At 45.3% G+C, this 17,642-nt stretch overlaps 1 protein-coding gene across 3 annotated transcripts in view; it reads left to right on the top strand.

The window, feature by feature from the left end:
* The window catches only part of MYO18B (myosin XVIIIB), a 238,848-nt gene that overhangs the window by 198,209 nt on the left and 22,997 nt on the right, over positions 1–17,642 (top strand). For all 3 annotated transcript variants that reach the window (XM_061603517.1, XM_061603518.1, XM_061603516.1), the window contains one exon: positions 5,720–5,887. In XM_061603517.1, the coding sequence (XP_061459501.1) occupies positions 5,720–5,887 (168 nt within the window). The remainder of the gene's footprint in view (positions 1–5,719; positions 5,888–17,642) is intronic.

The following is a 17,642-nucleotide window of genomic DNA, read 5'->3' as shown; positions in this document are numbered from 1 at the left end:
CATCTCTTGAGGACTCTTTTCCATGCTAGCAAGCCTTTGCAGCGGTTTCATTTGCGCTTTTGATTAGCTAGTTACCTTAACGATTGTCTTTATTTTTTATTTTTAATGGAGTTTTGTGTTTTAATGTTGTACACCACCACCTTGATCTTTTATGATATGGAGGTACAGAAATATTTCTATAAATTAATAAATAAAATAATAACATAAGGGGGGAGAAATCAATAAAAGACTGTACCTGTCCTGAATATATTATACATGATCATAAATGTCCGAAGCAAATGCACTTGCAAAGAATATAAAGTACAAGAATTGAGTGTGCATAATTGTAGTGACTGTGGATATAAATATTTACAGCTTTTTTTTAATCTTGATTCTTCTGCTCTTTCCAAGTACATTCATTATGATCTTTCATTTCATTTATATAATCTCATCCTTCCTCCAAGTAGCTCAGGGTGTTGCACACCCATGCTGGCTGGGGCTGATGGGAATTGTAGTCCAAAGAGTCTGGAGGGCATCAGGTTGGCAAAGTCTGATGTACATGACTCTCTCCCTGCCCATTTTATCCTCACAACATCCCTGTAAGGTACTTAGGCTGGCCCAAGGTCATCTAGTGAACATAAGAACATAAGAACATAAGAGCCTGCTGGATCAGGCCAGTGGCCCATCTAGTCCAGCATCCTGTTCTCACAGCGGCCAACCAGGTGCCTGGGGGAAGCCCGCAAGCAGGACCCGAGTGCAAGAACACTCGCCCCTCCTGAGGCTTCCGGCAACTGGTTTTCAGAAGCATGCTGCCTCTGACTAGGCTGGCAGAGCACAGCCATCATGGCTAGTAGCCATTGATAGCCCTGTCCTCCATAAATTTGTCTAATCTTCTTTTAAAGCCATCCAAGCTGGTGGCCATTACTGCATCTTGTGGGAGCAAATTCCATAGTTTAACTATGCGCTGAGTAAAGAAGTACTTCCTTTTGTTTGTCCTGAATCTTCCAACATTCAGCTTCTTTGAATGTCCACGAGTTCTAGTATTATGAGAGAGGGAGAAGAACTTTTCTCTATCCACTTTCTCAATGCCATGCATAATTTTATACACTTCTATCATGTCTCCTCTGACCCGCCTTTTCTCTAAACTAAAAAGCCCCAAATGCTGCAACCTTTCCTCGTAAGGGAGTCGCTCCATCCCCTTGATCATTCTGGTTGCCCTCTTCTGAACCTTTTCCAACTCTAGAATATCCTTTTTGAGATGAGGCGACCAGAACTGTACACAGTATTCCAAATGCGGCCGCACCATAGATTTATACAACGGCATTATGATATCGGCTGTTTTATTTTCAATACCTTTCCTAATTATTGCTAGCATGGAATTTGCCTTTTTCACAGCTGCCGCACACTGGGTCGACATTTTCATCGTGCTGTCCACTACAACCCCGAGGTCTCTCTCCTGGTCGGTCACCGCCAGTTCAGACCCCATGAGCGTATATGTGAAATTCAGATTTTTTGCTCCAATATGCATAATTTTACACTTGTTTATATTGAATTGCATTTGCCATTTTTCCGCCCATTCCCTCAGTTTGGAGAGGTCTTTTTGGAGCTCTTCGCAATCCCTTTTTGTTTTAACAACCCTGAACAGTTTAGTGTCGTCAGCAAACTTGGCCACCTCACTGCTCACTCCTAATTCTAGGTCATTAATGAACAAGTTGAAAAGTACAGGTCCCAATACCGATCCTTGAGGGACTCCACTTTCTACAGCCCTCCATTGGGAGAACTGTCCGTTTATTCCTACTCTCTGCTTTCTGCTTCTTAACCAATTCCTTATCCACAAGAGGACCTCTCCTCTTATTCCATGACTGCTAAGCTTCCTCAGAAGCCTTTGGTGAGGTACCTTGTCAAACGCTTTTTGAAAGTCTAAGTACACTATGTCCACTGGATCACCTCTATCTATATGCTTGTTGACACTCTCAAAGAATTCTAATAGGTTACTGAGACAGGACTTTCCCTTGCAGAAGCCATGCTGGCTCTGCTTCAGCAAGGCTTGTTCTTCTATGTGCTTAGTTAATCTAGCTTTAATAATACTTTCTACCAGTTTTCCAGGGACAGAAGTTAAGCTAACTGGCCTGTAATTTCCGGGATCCCCTCTGGATCCCTTTTTGAAGATTGGCGTTACATTTGCCACTTTCCAGTCCTCAGGCACGGAGGAGGACCCAAGGGACAAGTTACATATTTTAGTTAGCAGATCAGCAATTTCACATTTGAGAACTCTCGGGTGGATGCCATCTGGGCCCGGTGATTTGTCAGTTTTTATATTGTCCATTAAGCCTAGAACTTCCTCTCTCGTTACCACTATTTGTCTCAGTTCCTCAGAATCCCTTCCTGCAAATGTTAGTTCAGGTTCAGGGATCTGCCCTATATCTTCCACTGTGAAGACAGATGCAAAGAATTCATTTAGCTTCTCTGCAATCTCCTTATCGTTCTTTAGTACACCTTTGACTCCCTTATCATCCAAGGGTCCAATTGTCTCCCTAGATGGTCTCCTGCTTTGAATGTATTTATAGAATTTTTTGTTGTTGGTTTTTATGTTCTTAGCAATGTGCTCCTCAAATTCTTTTTTAGCATCCCTTATTGTCTTCTTGCATTTCTTTTGCCAGAGTTTGTGTTCTTTTTTATTTTCTTCATTCGGACAAGACTTCCATTTTCTGAAGGAAGACTTTTTGCCTCTAAGAGCTTCCTTGACTTTGCTCGTTAACCATGCTGGCATCTTCTTGGCCCTGGCGGTACCTTTTCTGATCTGCGGTATGCACTCCAGTTGAGCTTCTAATATAGTGTTTTTAAACAACTTCCAAGCATTTTCGAGTGATGTGACCCTCTGGACTTTGTTTTTCAGGTTTCTTTTTACCAATCCCCTCATTTTTGTGAAGTTTCCTCTTTTGAAGTCAAATGTGACCATTTTGGATTTTCTTGGCAATTGGCCAGTTACATGTATGTTTAATTTAATAGCACTGTGGTCACTGCTCCCAATCGGTTCAACAACACTTACATCTCGCACCAGGTCCCGGTCCCCACTGAGGATTAAGTCCAGGGTTGCCGTCCCTCTGGTCGGTTCCATGACCAACTGGTCTAGGGAATAGTCATTTAGAATATCTAGAAACTTTGCTTCTTTGTCATGACTGGAACACATATGCGGCCAGTCTATGTCCGGGTAGTTGAAGTCACCCATTACTACCACATTTCCTAGTTTGGATGCTTCCTCAATTTCATATCTCATCTCAAGGTCTCCCTGAGCATTTTGATCAGGGGGACGATAGATCGTTCCCAGTATTAAGTCCCTCCTGGGGCATGGTATCACCACCCACAACGATTCTGTGGAGGAGTCTGCCTCTTTTGGGGTTTCGAGCTTGCTGGATTCAGTGCCTTCTTTCATGTATAGAGCGACTCCGCCACCAATACGTCCTTCCCTGTCCTTCCGATATAGTTTATATCCAGGGATAACTGTATCCCACTGGTTTTCTCCATTCCACCAGGTCTCGGTTACGCTCACTATATCAATGCTCTTCTCTAAGACCAAGCACTCCAGTTCTCCCATCTTGGTTCGGAGGCTCCTAGCATTAGCGTACAGGCACTTGTAAGCAGTGTCTCTCTTCAAGTGTCTTTGGCACTTGTGGTTAGGCCTGTGGTAATTTTGCTCTTCTGAATTTATATCCTGTGCCCCTGCTCTCACAATGCCTACTTCTAGGCCTACCCCTTTTAAAATTTCATCATTTCTTTGGTTTTTATCCCAGGGGGGAGGTTTATTCCGAACCGGACCTTTCTCAGCTCCTGTCGGGTTTCCCCCCTCAGTCAGTTTAAAAGCTGCTCTGCCACCTTTTTAATTTTAAGTGCCAGCAGTCTGGTTCCATTCTGGTTCAAGTGGAGCCCGTCCCTTTTGTACAGGCCCGGCTTGTCCCAAAATGTTCCCCAGTGCCTAACAAATCCGAACCCTTCCACCCGACACCATCGTCTCATCCACGCATTGAGACTGCGAAGCTGTGCCTGTCTGGCTGGTCCTGCGCGTGGAACTGGTAGCATTTCAGAGAAAGCCACCTTGGAGGTCCTGGCTTTCAGCATCCTACCTAGCAACCTAAATTTTGCTTCCAGGACCTCACGGCTGCATTTCCCCATGTCGTTGGTGCCAACGTGCACCACGACCACTGACTTCTTCCCAGCACTGTCTACCAAACTATCTAAACGACGGGCGATATCCGCAACCTTCGCACCAGGCAGGCAAAACACCTTGCGGTCTACACGCCCATCACCTGGCCAAGTGGGGATCAGAACCCAGGTCTCAACAATCCAAGGCCACTATGCTACCCTCTGGGTCTCCAGCATTATGGTTTGCATGTTTTATGTTCTGTGTATATTTAGCTAAAGTCCTCACTGCATTTTTTGTTACACATATTACAGCATGAATTCTCTGCAAGCATACTTTATATTTGTGTTTTCTTAGGGTGAGCTGCTATACGGCTGTCAGAGTAGTTTGGCCTCCTCCCTTATAGTTATTACAAGGTGCACATTAGGTGCTTAATTTGTTCTGCTCGGTTCCGGCTGAGGGAGGAGTGAGACTAACAGTGCAATCCAATACATGTCTACTCAGAAGTGAGCTCCATTGGGTTCAATGAGACTTGCTCCCAGGTAAGTGTGTATTGGATTGCAACCGAAGTGGCACGTCGACCATTGCTTGGCTAAGACCAGCTGCCAGTGCTTTTGGCTTTTGGCTTTTCCTGTCCCAGAATGGATTCCCTCTGTGGCTATTCCACCTGATCATAAAGCATGCCTGAAGAAGAAGTGATGCCTCAGTGTGCTTGTTTCCCTCTTCCCTTCCCGCCCCATTTTCCTTTTATGCCTATTAAACCAGTGACTCTCAAAATTCTTTTTCCTGCAAACCCCTTGAGAATTGCTCTGGGTCTCAGCAAGACCACTCAGTAAACGCTTCCTTTTGTTCTACAGATCAGAGCACATAGCTCCTACGTTAATAACATTTATTTCCTTTTGCGCCAGCATCCTTGTAAAAAACCAACACAGTATTACAGAAGTCAGTGGCACTAGGCCAAAGCATTGCGGCCCTCTTTGATAATCCGCCCTCGCTTAAAATGGCCTCAGTGCCAGGATCTCCTTGATTGTTGCGCAGCCTTTCTGTGGAGCACCTGCATAGAGCGTGTGAGCCACCATCAGTAGTCCATGGACCACAGCTTGAGAAGCTCTGTATTAGGACCAGCTTGCAGCAAGTTATCTGCCTGAGGGCAAGAGGCATCTCCTTCCAATTCTGTGTGCAGAAGCCGGCCACGCTGGGGACTGAGTCTTCCTTCAGTGGTGGCAACAGGACACTACCTGTCCCTGCCACTCAGCGCTTGTCTCCTAGGGCAGTTGCCTCACTCTGTCTCATAGCAGAGCCGGCCCTGATGTGCAGGCATTGTCCTTTAGGTGACTGCCTCTGACGGACTAGGTTCTTGTCCACAAAAACATATCCCCTAATAAAAATGGGCTAGTCTTTAAGGTGCCACAAGAGTATCTTTGTTGGTCTTTGCTGCTACCCCTGTGGAATTTATGGTTACGGTTATTAAGAATCATAAGAGGAACAGCACAGTTCTGCTGCATGTGGCTTTGCAGCATGTGTGGATCAACTCTTCTGGGGTGAGGATGAGCCATTGGAGCAAAATGTGAGGGGACCACTTCTCTGTTCTTCCACTGACAGTGACAGTCAGCTGAGTCTGGGGTCAACTTGGAGCTTAAACATGGAGCCTGAAGGAAGCATCAAATCGTGGCTGGGCTTGACATCAGGATGGTCCTCTCCAGCAGGCACCAGCCTGGCAGGAAGCCTCTCCAGGGAATCTGTGGACAGCCGCAGCGCCCAGAGCCTGAGGTGAGACGCATCCAGATGTGTCGAGGGAGGGGGCACCTTCTGTGCAAGATCCAAGTGAACATGCTTGTGTCTGTGTAGAAACTAGGGCTGTGCATGCTCCCAACCCTGTTCAGGGCCTGATTCAGATCAGCCCCAACCCAGGACAATCCAGACCTGGCCCGACCCCCAGATCTGGACAGTTATCTGGAAAATAACACATCTTTGGGACTTCCCTTGGCTTGCATTGGAAAACCAAAATGGCCATAACATTTTGATTTTTTTCACATAGGTGCATGAAATGTAGATGCGTGATAGCCCCTACAGAGGGGATTACCCCTGCCAAATTTCAGGCAGGCATATTCAGGGAGATTTGTGCTAGCCCCATTTAAAATTTGTGTTTTTCCCCCAAAAAGTAAAATATATATTTTAAAAATATTCTACTGTGTGGGTATATGCAATATTACTCTGTATGTGTGCTGCTTGGGTGCACTGACTGTGTACTATGTACTGGACTGTGTATAATGTACTCACAAGACTGACACACAAACACACACACAAGACAAAGTATTGATAAAGACAGACACAGAAAACAGTGCACAGCTGTTAATAAAATGCAAACCTAGCATAAAAAAACTAGGGATAAAATTGGGGGGAAGTGACACAGCTCCCTCTCTTCTTGACCTGGTGTTCTCATTATATTGTGTTGTAATGAATAATTGCAACACTTTGAAGACAGTCTGTGTGTCTTTAGAGAGGCTATTTTTTAGTTCCAGATCAACCCAAATAATTACAAATCAACTCAGGTCCACCTGACTTGCTCTGTAGCTATCTCAGCCTGATCTGGATTGACACAAATAGCCCAGTTCTGTTCAGGAGTCATACAAATGGGTTGCTCAGCACCGGTAGAAATCTAAAGTGTATGTGTGGGAACTATCTGTGGGATCCTGTTCATCTCAGTGAGCACCTTTTTTGGCATTGCATCATGCTTGGGATCAATATATTTGCAAATGATCAATTTGGGTTTTTGTTAATTTGTTTGGCATGGGTTTGAGGGTTTGTCAGCTGCTAGAGAGCAGCACTGAAATAAACTTGAGTGATTCCTCCCTCACCCCCACCACCTGCAACCTTATCCTGGAATCCACTCCTGCAGACCCTGGTACTTTGTATTCTATTGAACATTTGATATCCATTATTTAACTTCCAGTATTTTATGTTTTGACAACTGGCATTTCAATGCTTGACAAATATCCATATCTACTATCCTATATAGTAATAGCAAACTAATTTTCCAAGTGTGGATCCCTCAGTAGGCGAAACAACACCATCCACATAGCAGCAGGCTAGTTGAGGGGAACCCCAAGCTTCAGAAATACAAAGACAACTGGGGTATGTGGGGGGGTTGCTGACGGAGTGGGGAGGTGGAAATGGAAAAATGGTTGAAGGAATGGAATGGAGTATCCGGAAGAGAACATGGCTGACTGCAACCCTGAAGAGGAGAACTCCACATGCAACATTTTGTTGCCTGTCCCTCTTGCTAAATTCTAAATACTGGATATATAGTTCAGATTGTCAGATGTTAAACTTTGATATTTGCTCTTTGCTGTTGAACATTAGAGATCAATTGCATGGTAGTCAGTTTTGATATTCTGCATGTGTCAGGCCTCAGCAAAGTCAGGCTTTCCAGAACTGACTGTTGGCTGTGTGTACAAATTGATCCAAAAGAGACAGAGGTCAAGATCTCTGGGACCAGCAGCTTCGGCAGTGTCCTTACAGCAGAGACAAGTTGCTTGGACTGGGGAGTGAGCTGTGAGGCTAGAACTTTATAGGTCTTGGTGCACAAGGACTGGTCACTGGGCATCAGCTGACTTGGACACTCAGACAGCTTGTTACTGTAGCCAGATGGCAGTCCTGAAATGCAGCCTGCCAGGCTTGCTGTAGGGATGGGAGGGGCATTTGTTTCCGTGTGCACTTCCGGAATGAATGCGCAAACCAAAAATCCCTGTCGGCAGAAATTCACGTCTCTGGATTATGTGATGCTGTTCGATATTCCTCAACCAAACAATGTGCACAGAATGCAAACATGAGGAAAGTGTGCATTAAAATGCATATATTAGTGAAAATAACATACAGAAATTAGGGGTGGAAAGATCCGTCAGTTTCGGTCCTCTCAGTTTCTCATTTTTCCAGTCTTAAATTCAGTTCTCCCCATTTCTGCAGCAATTTGAGGTTTTAAAAAAAAACATGGAAATTTTCTAATAATAAACACATTTTTGTAGGCAGTGTAGACTATCATACACATTTTTGCAAGTAATTTCTCATCATATAATTTATGTATTATTTATTTATTATTTGATTTATATCCCACCCTTCCTCCTGGCAGGGGCCCAGGGTGGCATTTAATGCATTCTGCATGTGATTTTTATTCATACATTTATTTTTATGCACATCTTCTCCTAATATATGCAATTTTAAAAACATTGGTTGGTGAACTGCATTGCAAAATTCGAATAAATGCGGATTTCGAAGGATGGCTGAGTTCCAGTTCTCACATTGTTTTGGAAGGTGCATATCTGATAGATCCTGCTTAAATCAAAATTCCTGCCCTTCCCTAACAAAAATACATTATATCTGAGAAAATTGCTTGCAAAAATGTGTATATTAGGCAAAATTGTAGTAAAACTGTGTATATCGGGAGACATGCAAACTAAGATCCTGACAATTTTTTCATGATGTCTTTTTTTTTTATGGAATAGTGGCAAACTGAAAACCTGAGAGGAATGGCCTATCTCAAGGCTGCACTGGGAGTGTCAGGAGGTACCAGAACCTGCCTGCTAAAGTCACCTTCTGGCACCTTCCATACAGCCTGGCACTCCCAGTGAAGAGGCTGGAACAGTTCCAAAGATCAAGGGAAAATTATTGTCATTGAGGAAACCCAACTGGGGACTCGTTGGCATCTTTAGATGGTTACACATTACAGAGCCATGTCATATCCCTGCTAAAATGATAATACTAGAACTTTCTGTATCTCTCCTTATTTGCATTTCATGTACACCATGGAAATGTACCCCAGGAGGCTATAGCCAAGGGCAGCTGCCGACAGCTTGAGCCTGGAGCCCATAAAAGCACAGACTGCTTTTCTGTACATGTACTTGGGCAGAGTGGCACAGCACAGAACTCCGAAGAAGTTTTTCAGAACAAAGGAGTAAACATTGTTTCTGAGTGCCAGCTCTTCCACAACCATTCCCTCTGCTAGATCAGACCTCCAGAGCCTATGGCATTTGCACAAAAGGCTGACCCCTCTGATGTTTATCTCTTGTGATTGTTTATTGCCCTTTTTGCAAAGGAGAAACAAAAGCTCATTATTCAACAGGCCACAGGCTGACAGTAGGTGAATCTTGCACTGATTTGTACTTTGCATCTCTTGGAAGTGGGGCAAGAGCAACTCCTGTTTTGTCCTTTTGTTTATGTTCCAGAGGGGAGATAGGGCTAGGGTCCTCCAGATGGACAGGCTTTGTTTACCTTCTACCTGTGATGCTCTGACTGACTTCCTTCCGTCGCTAGACTGTGGCGCCTTTAGGGAAGCTTACCTGCCCCTCCTCCTTCTGCCCTTTCCTCTCTTCTCTTCTTGGACTGTCCAAGAGAGAGGAGCCACCTTTGTCTCTGCTCTCTCCCTCCTGAGCCATGAGGGTGTCTCCCACGCCTGGGCGTTGCACCTCCAATCTGTTAGTTAGTTAGAACTAGGTATGCCTTCCTATCTACTATTATTATTATTATTATTTATTAAACTTATATACTGCCCGACTAGCGATAGCTCTCTGGGCGGTTAACATAAAATACAATAAAATTACAGAATCTGTTACAACAAGCATATAAAAACAACACAGTCTAAAATTAAATTACAAACATTAGACTAAAATTAAAATGCCTCAGACAAGAGAAAGGTTTTAACTTGGCGCCGAAAAGATGATAGTGTCAGCGCCAAGCGCACCTCCTCGGGGAGACTGTTCCACAATTTGGGGGCCGCCACTGAGAAGGCCCTAGATCTCGTCACCACCCTCCGGGCCTCCCTATGCGTTGGGACCCGGAGGAGGGCCTTCGTAGTAGACTGTAGTGTACAAGCCGGTTCGTATCGGGAGAGGCGTTCCGACAGATATCGTGGCCCCGCGCCGTATAAGGCTTTATAGGTTAACACCAACACTTTGAATCTGGCCCGGAAGCGTATTGGCAGCCAGTGCAGGCGAGCCAGCACAGGTGTTATATGCTCAGACCGCTTAGTTCTCGTTAGCAGCCTGGCCGCCGCATTTTGCACTAGCTGTAGCTTCCGAATCGTCTTCAAAGGTAGCCCTACGTAAAGCGCGTTGCAGTAGTCCAAACGCGAGGTTACCAGAGCATGTACTACTGATGTAAGGTCCTCCTTACTCAGATAGGGACGTAGCTGGGCTACCAACCGAAGTTGGTAGAACGCATTCCGTGCCACCGAGCCTACATGAGCCTCAAGTGAGAGGGAAGAGTCTAAAACGACTCCCAGACTACGCACCTGTTCCTTTAGGGGGAGTGTAATCCCGTCCAGGACAGGGTATATATCCACCATCTGATCGGAGAAACCCTCCACCAACAGCATCTCAGTCTTGTCAGGATTGAGTTTCAGCTTGTTAGTTCTCATCCAGTCCATTATCGCGGTCAGGCAACGGTTCAGCACATCGACCGCCTCACCTGAAGAGGATGAAAAGGAGAAGTAGAGTTGCGTGTCATCAGCGTACTGATGACAACGCACTCCAAAACTCCTGATGACCAGACCCAGCGGCTTCATATAGATGTTAAAGAGCATGGGAGACAAAACCGAACCCTGCGGGACCCCACATTGGAGAACCCACGGTGTCGAGCAATGTTCCCCAAGCACTATCTTCTGGAGATGGCCCGCCAAGTAGGAGCAGAACCACTGCCAAGCAGTGCCTCCAACTCCCAACTCCGCAAGCCTCTCCAGAAGGATACCATGGTCGATGGTATCAAAAGCCGCTGAGAGATCAAGGAGAATCAACAGAGTTACACTCCCTCTGTCTCTCTCCCGACATAGGTCATCAAACAGGGCGACCAAGGCCGTCTCAGTGCCAAAACCAGGCCTGAAGCCCGATTGAAATGGATCTAGATAATCGGTTTCATCCAATAGCGTCTGGAGCTGGTCAGCAACCACTCGTTCCAAGATCTTGCCCAAAAATGGAACATTTGCCACTGGTCTGTAGCTGCTGAAATCTTCTGGGTCCAAGGAAGGTTTTTTCAGAAGTGGTCTCACAGCTGCCTCTTTCAGACAGCCGGGGACCACTCCCTCTCGCAAGGAGGCATTTATCACTTCCTTGGCCCAGCCAACTGTTCCCTCCTTGCTAGTTTTTATTAGCCAAGAGGGGCAAGGATCTAGTACCGAAGTGGTTGCACGTACCTGTCCAAGCACCTTGTCCACGTCCTCGAACTGAACCGACTGAAACTCATCCAACAAAACATGACAAGACTGTGCTCTAGACACCTCGCTAGGATCGACAGCTATAAAATGAGAGTCTAGGTCCCGATGAATGCATAAGATCTTATGCTGGAAGTGCTCAGCAAACTCATTACAGCGGGCCAACGATGTATCTACCGTGTCCTGTAGGCCTAGATGGAGTAGCCCTCGGACAACTCTGAAAAGCTCCGCTGGGCGGGAGAGAGATGATTTAACAGTGGCGGCAAAATGTTGTTTTTTCGCCGCCCTCACCGCTCCTACATACAGCTTAGTGGAAGCACGAACCAGCGCATAGTTGCATTCGTCGGGAGTTCACCTCCATCTCCGCTCAAGCCGCCTCCTGTCTTGTTTCATCGCCCTCAGCTCTGGAGTATACCAAGGAGCTGAATGAGCTCTACATAGGAGAGGGCGCGCAGGAGCGATCGTGTCCACAGCCCGGGTCATCTCCGTATTCCACAGATTAGCCAGGGCTTCGACAGGAGCGCCAGTCCTATCAGCCGGAGAATCCCCCAGAGCCCTTTGAAAACCTTCAGGATTCATTAGTCTCCGGGGGCGGACCAATTTAATAGGTCCCCCACCCTTGCAGAGGGGAAAGGCCACTGAGAGTCTAAACTTCAGCAAGCAGTGATCTGTCCATGACAACGGGAGAGATGTAAAACTCCCCACATCCAGATTACTATCCCCGTGTCCAGTAGCAAAGACCAGGTCAAGAGTATGCCCCGATGTATGTGTTGGGCCAGTAACATATTGGGACAGCCCCATGGTTGTCATGGCGTCCATGAAGTCCTGAGCCGCCCCGGACAAAGTAGCCTCAGCATGAATGTTGACATCCCCCAATACTAATAGTCTGGGGGATCTCAGCAATACCTCCGAGACCACTTCCGTCAGCTCAGTTATGGAAGCCATTGGGCAGCAAGGTGGGCGGTACACCAAAAGGATTCCCAGTCTGTCCCTCTGGCCCAACACAAGGTGCAAACACTCCAGACCAGTAACTGCATACTATGTATTTCTATAAATAAAGTAGCTTTTCTTATTTTACTAAGTCAAGTCTCACACACTGGCACACATGCAGCTCAGACCGTTGATGATCTCTGCTAATATCTATACAAATTTACATAACAGCTCTAGAAATCTAAGTTCTTATCTGCAGTGCCCTTCCTCCTCCAGCTCTTCCTTTTCTGTTTTGCTATGAGGACATAAGAAGCAGTGAGTGCCTTGTAAGTCTTCCAAATACACAGGGCATTATCCGCTAGGAGTGGTATCCTCTGTAAGCCACTTTTGTTCAGAACTTGATTCATTTCCATGGGGGTTGTCATGAGTGATGCATTTGATAGCTGCTTTAGCATTCTGATCACCCTGTGATTCTGATAGCTCTGCATCAAGTAACAGTAACAGCTCCAGTTTAATCTGCACTTAGTCAATCGCAAGGTGGATGTGCGTCAGCAGTGATGCTGCTGCAAAAAAGGCTAATGTGATTTTTGGCTGCAGTAATGGAACCAAGTCACAGAAAGTAATGGTTCCACTTTATCCCACACTAGTCAGATCTCATCTGGAGTATTTTGCCCAGTTCTAAGCACTGCAATCAAAACTGCCATAGACAAATTGGATGGTTTCCAAGAAGGGCAACAAAGCAGTTCAAGAGAATCGAAAGGAAGTGCTACTGGAAAAGATTGAAGAAACTGAGTGTATTTAGCCTGGAGAAGAGAATACTGAGGGTGGATAGGATAATGCTCTTCAAATCCCTGAGGGGCTGTCATACAGAAGAAGGCAAAGCCTGGCTGTCTGCTGTCCCAGAGGGCAGGGTTAGATCTAAAAGGCTTTCAGACATAGGAGAGGAGATTTGGGTTGAAGTTTTAAGAGTAGCTTCTTGATGAACATAAGAACATAAGAAGAGCCTGCTGGATCAGGCCAGTGGCCCATCTAGTCCAGCATCCTGTTCTCACAGTGGCCAACCAGGTGCTTGGGGGAAGCCCGCAAGCAGGACCCGAGTGCAAGAACACTCTCCCCTCCTGAGGCTTCCGGCAACTGGTTTTCAGAAGTATGCTGCCTCTGACTAGGCTGGCAGAGCACAGCCATCACGGCTAGTAGCCATTGATAGCCCTGTCCTCCATGAATTTGTCTAATCTTCTTTTAAAGCCATCCAAGCTGGTGGCCATTACTGCATCTTGCGGGAGCAAATTCCATAGTTTAACTATGCGCTGAGTAAAGAAGTACTTCCTTTTGTCTGTCCTGAGAGAGGGAGAAGAACTTTTCTGTATCCACTTTCTCAATGCCATGCATAATTTTATACACTTCTATCATGTCTCCTCTGACCCGCCTTTTCTCTAAACTAAAAAGCCCCAAATGCTGCAACCTTTCCTCGTAAGGGAGTCGCTCCATCCCCTTGATCATTCTGGTTGCCCTCTTCTGAACCTTTTCCAACTCTAGAATATCCTTTTTGAGATGAGGCGACCAGAACTGTACACAGTATTCCAAATGCGGCCGCATCATAGATTTATACAACGGCATTATGATATCGGCTGTTTTATTTTCAATACCTTTCCTAATTATTCCTAACATGGAATTTGCCTTTTTCACAGCTGCCGCACACTGGGTCGACATTTTCATCGTACTGTCCACTACAACCCCGAGGTCTCCCTCCTGGTCGGTCACTGCCAGTTCAGACCCCATGAGCGTATATGTGAAATTCAGATTTTTTGCTCCAATATGCATAATTTTACACTTGTTTATATTGAATTGCATTTGCCATTTTTCCGCCCATTCACTCAGTTTGGAGAGGTCTTTTTGGAGCTCTTCGCAGTCCCTTTTTGTTTTAACGACCCTGAACAATTTAGTGTCGTCAGCAAACTTGGCCACTTCACTGTTCACTCCTAATTCTAGGTCATTAATGAACAAGTTGAAAAGTACAGGTCCCAATACCGATCCTTGAGGGACTCCACTTTCTACAGCCCTCCATTGGGAGAACTGTCCGTTTATTCCTACTCTCTGCTTTCTACTTCTTAACCAATTCCTTATCCACAAGAGGACCTCTCCTCTTATTCCATGACTGCTAAGCTTCCTCAGAAGCCTTTGGTGAGGTACCTTGTCAAACGCTTTTTGAAAGTCTAAGTACACTATGTCCACTGGATCACCTCTATCTATATGCTTGTTGTCACTCTCAAAGAATTCTAATAGGTTACTGAGACAGGACTTTCCCTTGCAGAAGCCATGCTGGCTGTGCTTCAGTGAAGCTTGTTCTTCTATGTGCTTAGTTAATCTAGCTTTAATAATACTTTCTACCAGTTTTCCAGGGACAGAAGTTAAGCTAACTGGCCGGTAATTTCCAGGATCCCCTCTGGATCCCTTTTTGAATATTGGCGTTACATTTATTTATTTTATTTATTATTTATTTATTTATTAATTATATTTCTATACCGCCAAATAGCCGTAGCTCTCTGGGCGGTGCACAACATAAAAACATCCAATATACAAGTAAAAACATATATCAACAACTTAAAAACAATATACCACAAGTACTAGAACATAATTAAACATATAAACAACTACAACGCAAGCCTAAAAAATATTAAAAACGTATTAAATCAGTTAAAAGTATTTCCAGTCCTCAAGCGCGGAGGAGGACCCGAGGGACAAGTTACATATTTTAGTCAGCAGACCAGCAATTTCACATTTGAGTTCTTTGAGAACTCTTGGGTGGATGCCATCTGGGCCTGGTGATTTGTCAGTTTTTATATTGTCCATTAAGCCTAGAACTTCTTCTCTCGTTACCACTATTTGTCTCAGTTCCTCAGAATCCCTTCCTGCAAATGTTAGTTCAGGTTCAGGGATCTGCCCTATATCTTCCACTGTGAAGACAGATGCAAAGAATTCATTTAGCTTCTCTGCAATCTCCTTCTCTGCAATCTCCTTATTGTTCTTTAGTACACCTTTGACTCCCTTATCATCCAAGGGTCCAATCGCCTCCCTAGATGGTCTCCTGCTTTGAATGTATTTATAGAATGTGTTGTTGTTGGTTTTTATGTTCTTAGCAATGTGCTCCTCAAATTCTTTTTTAGCATCCCTTATTGTCTTCTTGCATTTCTTTTGCCAGAGTTTGTGTTCTTTCTTATTTTCTTCATTCGGACAAGACTTCAATTTTCCATTTTCTGAAGGAAGACTTTTTGAAAAGAGCAGCTCAACAATTTCCTAGCCTGGGTGGAGTGAGGGACTCTCTCCCTTGCTGGAGGTCTTCAGGAAGAGGCTTGTTAGCAATCTGATGGGGGCACTCTCGTTCTGGATTTCCTGCATCAGACAGGGTTAGACAAAATGGCCTACCAGATCCAGCCTTCGGGCTCTAAGGGAGGCCAATAGTGGGAGAGACAAAAACAGGGAAGTCACGTTACAGAAGGTAGCCATGTTGTGATCACTGGCTAGTGGGAGCTGTTTCTGGCAGCTTTGCTGAGTGTTTGTGGGCTGTGGATGATTCTGCCTCCCTGTGTGCTGAGCCTGTGCAATTTCTGGGATTGCTTTGCAGCCCCTCCATCTGATGGTGTGAAGAGTCAGCCTTCCTTCTCTCTGTTGTTCGGATCTGGCAACCATCACTCCCACTCTACCACTTTCAGCTAATGTGGAAGACACACCTCTTTACTCTGAGGTGTATATTTTTAGGACTCACCCTGTTTTCTGTGATGCTGTTTAGGTTGTTTTTAACTGTTTTTAATTATGTGTTTTAAAATTGTTGTAACCTGCCCTGGGACCTTTGGGTGAAGGCAGGTAATAAATTCTGATAAGGAAGAAGAGGAAGAAGGTAATTATTCAGTGAATTCTTTAGTTCCTGTAAATAGGAGACATGCCTAAGCCTCTTTGCAAAGTTTTCACATTTGCCTTTTGGGGGAAGGAGGAATATTTAACATTTACCCACTCTTACTGTGTAGTGGTATTTGCAGAAAATATCAAGTAACTGATGTCAGACAAACCCACCACAGGCAAGATGCTTCTTGGTTGCTAGATAAAAAGGAAGGGCAAGCAAGGGAGATTCCAAGGACTGCTAGAAGATAAGAGAGAAGCATGAAAAGCGCACTAAAAGGGAGCAGAAAGCCACAGCTTGTTACAACCCCAGGGATCCCTATTGCCTGATGTCCATTCAGCGAAGTCCTACTCAGAATAGACCCCTCGGCATTAATGAGCCTACATTGGTCATGTCTATTAATTTCAGTGGATCTACTCTGAGTCAGACCAGCATTGAATACCACCCCGTGGATAGTGGGGAGAGAGGTTTCCTCCCTGTCTCACAGGATTAGAACTCAGGCTCATCCACAGTCAGCAGCAGTATGCATCTGAATACCCATCGGCATTCAGGAAGAGGGGTGGGGAAGTGCTCTTGCACTCAGGTCCTGCTTGCCAGCTTCCCACAATGGGCGTCCGGTTGGCCAAGATGGGCTCCCTATGGCCTGATCTAGCTGGCTCTTCTGATGTTCTTAATAGATTCAGAAGAGACCAAAGAAATCCTCCTTCACATGATGCATAATTAAATCTATTTTATTTATTTAAAATCTACATACTGCTTGATTATGGAAAAACCCGTAAGCGGTTTACAAAATCTGTGGAACTCTCTGCACCGGATATGCTGGCCACTGGCTTAGACTGCTTTTTAAAAAGGGGTTGCCTGTTCACTGAGGAGGAGGTCTGTGAGTAGCTATGTGTTACGATACCCAAATGGAACCTATGACTCCAGAAGCAGTATGTCTCTAAATGCTGGTTACAGGAGAGCAACAGTAGTCAAGGACTGTTGCCTGCTTGTTGGCTACTGTAGGAAGCAGGCCTTTGATCTGATCCAGCGTAACTCCTGTTAAGTGCTGATGTTCTTGACTGTGCGTGTCTCCACATGACAGGAGTGAGCATGGATGGCACATGAGATTGCTCAATCCATGCTAGGGAATAGGCAATGGAGGTGTGTGTGGTGACAGATTCACATGCTGTTGAGTATGTGAATGGAAATATGGTCTGGATTCTCTTCTTTTGTGAGGTGGTCGAGCCATAAGTTCAGGGGGGAGGTGCGTGATTTAGAATACTCATGCAACAAAGCACAATATCTCTTGCAGTTCATTAAGGGGCGTTATGAAAGGTGGTGATGACGATTCTGGTAGCGATTGGCTGAACTGCCATGATGTCACAGAAGGGTGGGCAAGTGGGCAAAAGGGTCTTTCTGGCTGTCATTGGCTAAGCTGCTCTGATCCTAGAGAGGGGCAGAAACATGGGCCTCAGAAAGGAGCAGTCCGGAAAGGAAGGAAGAGGGGAAGACAGAAG

Source organism: Rhineura floridana, chromosome 19 (assembly GCF_030035675.1).
Source record: "Rhineura floridana isolate rRhiFlo1 chromosome 19, rRhiFlo1.hap2, whole genome shotgun sequence".
Taxonomy (NCBI): domain Eukaryota; kingdom Metazoa; phylum Chordata; class Lepidosauria; order Squamata; family Rhineuridae; genus Rhineura; species Rhineura floridana.
This window is presented reverse-complemented; position numbering and strand designations above follow the sequence as displayed.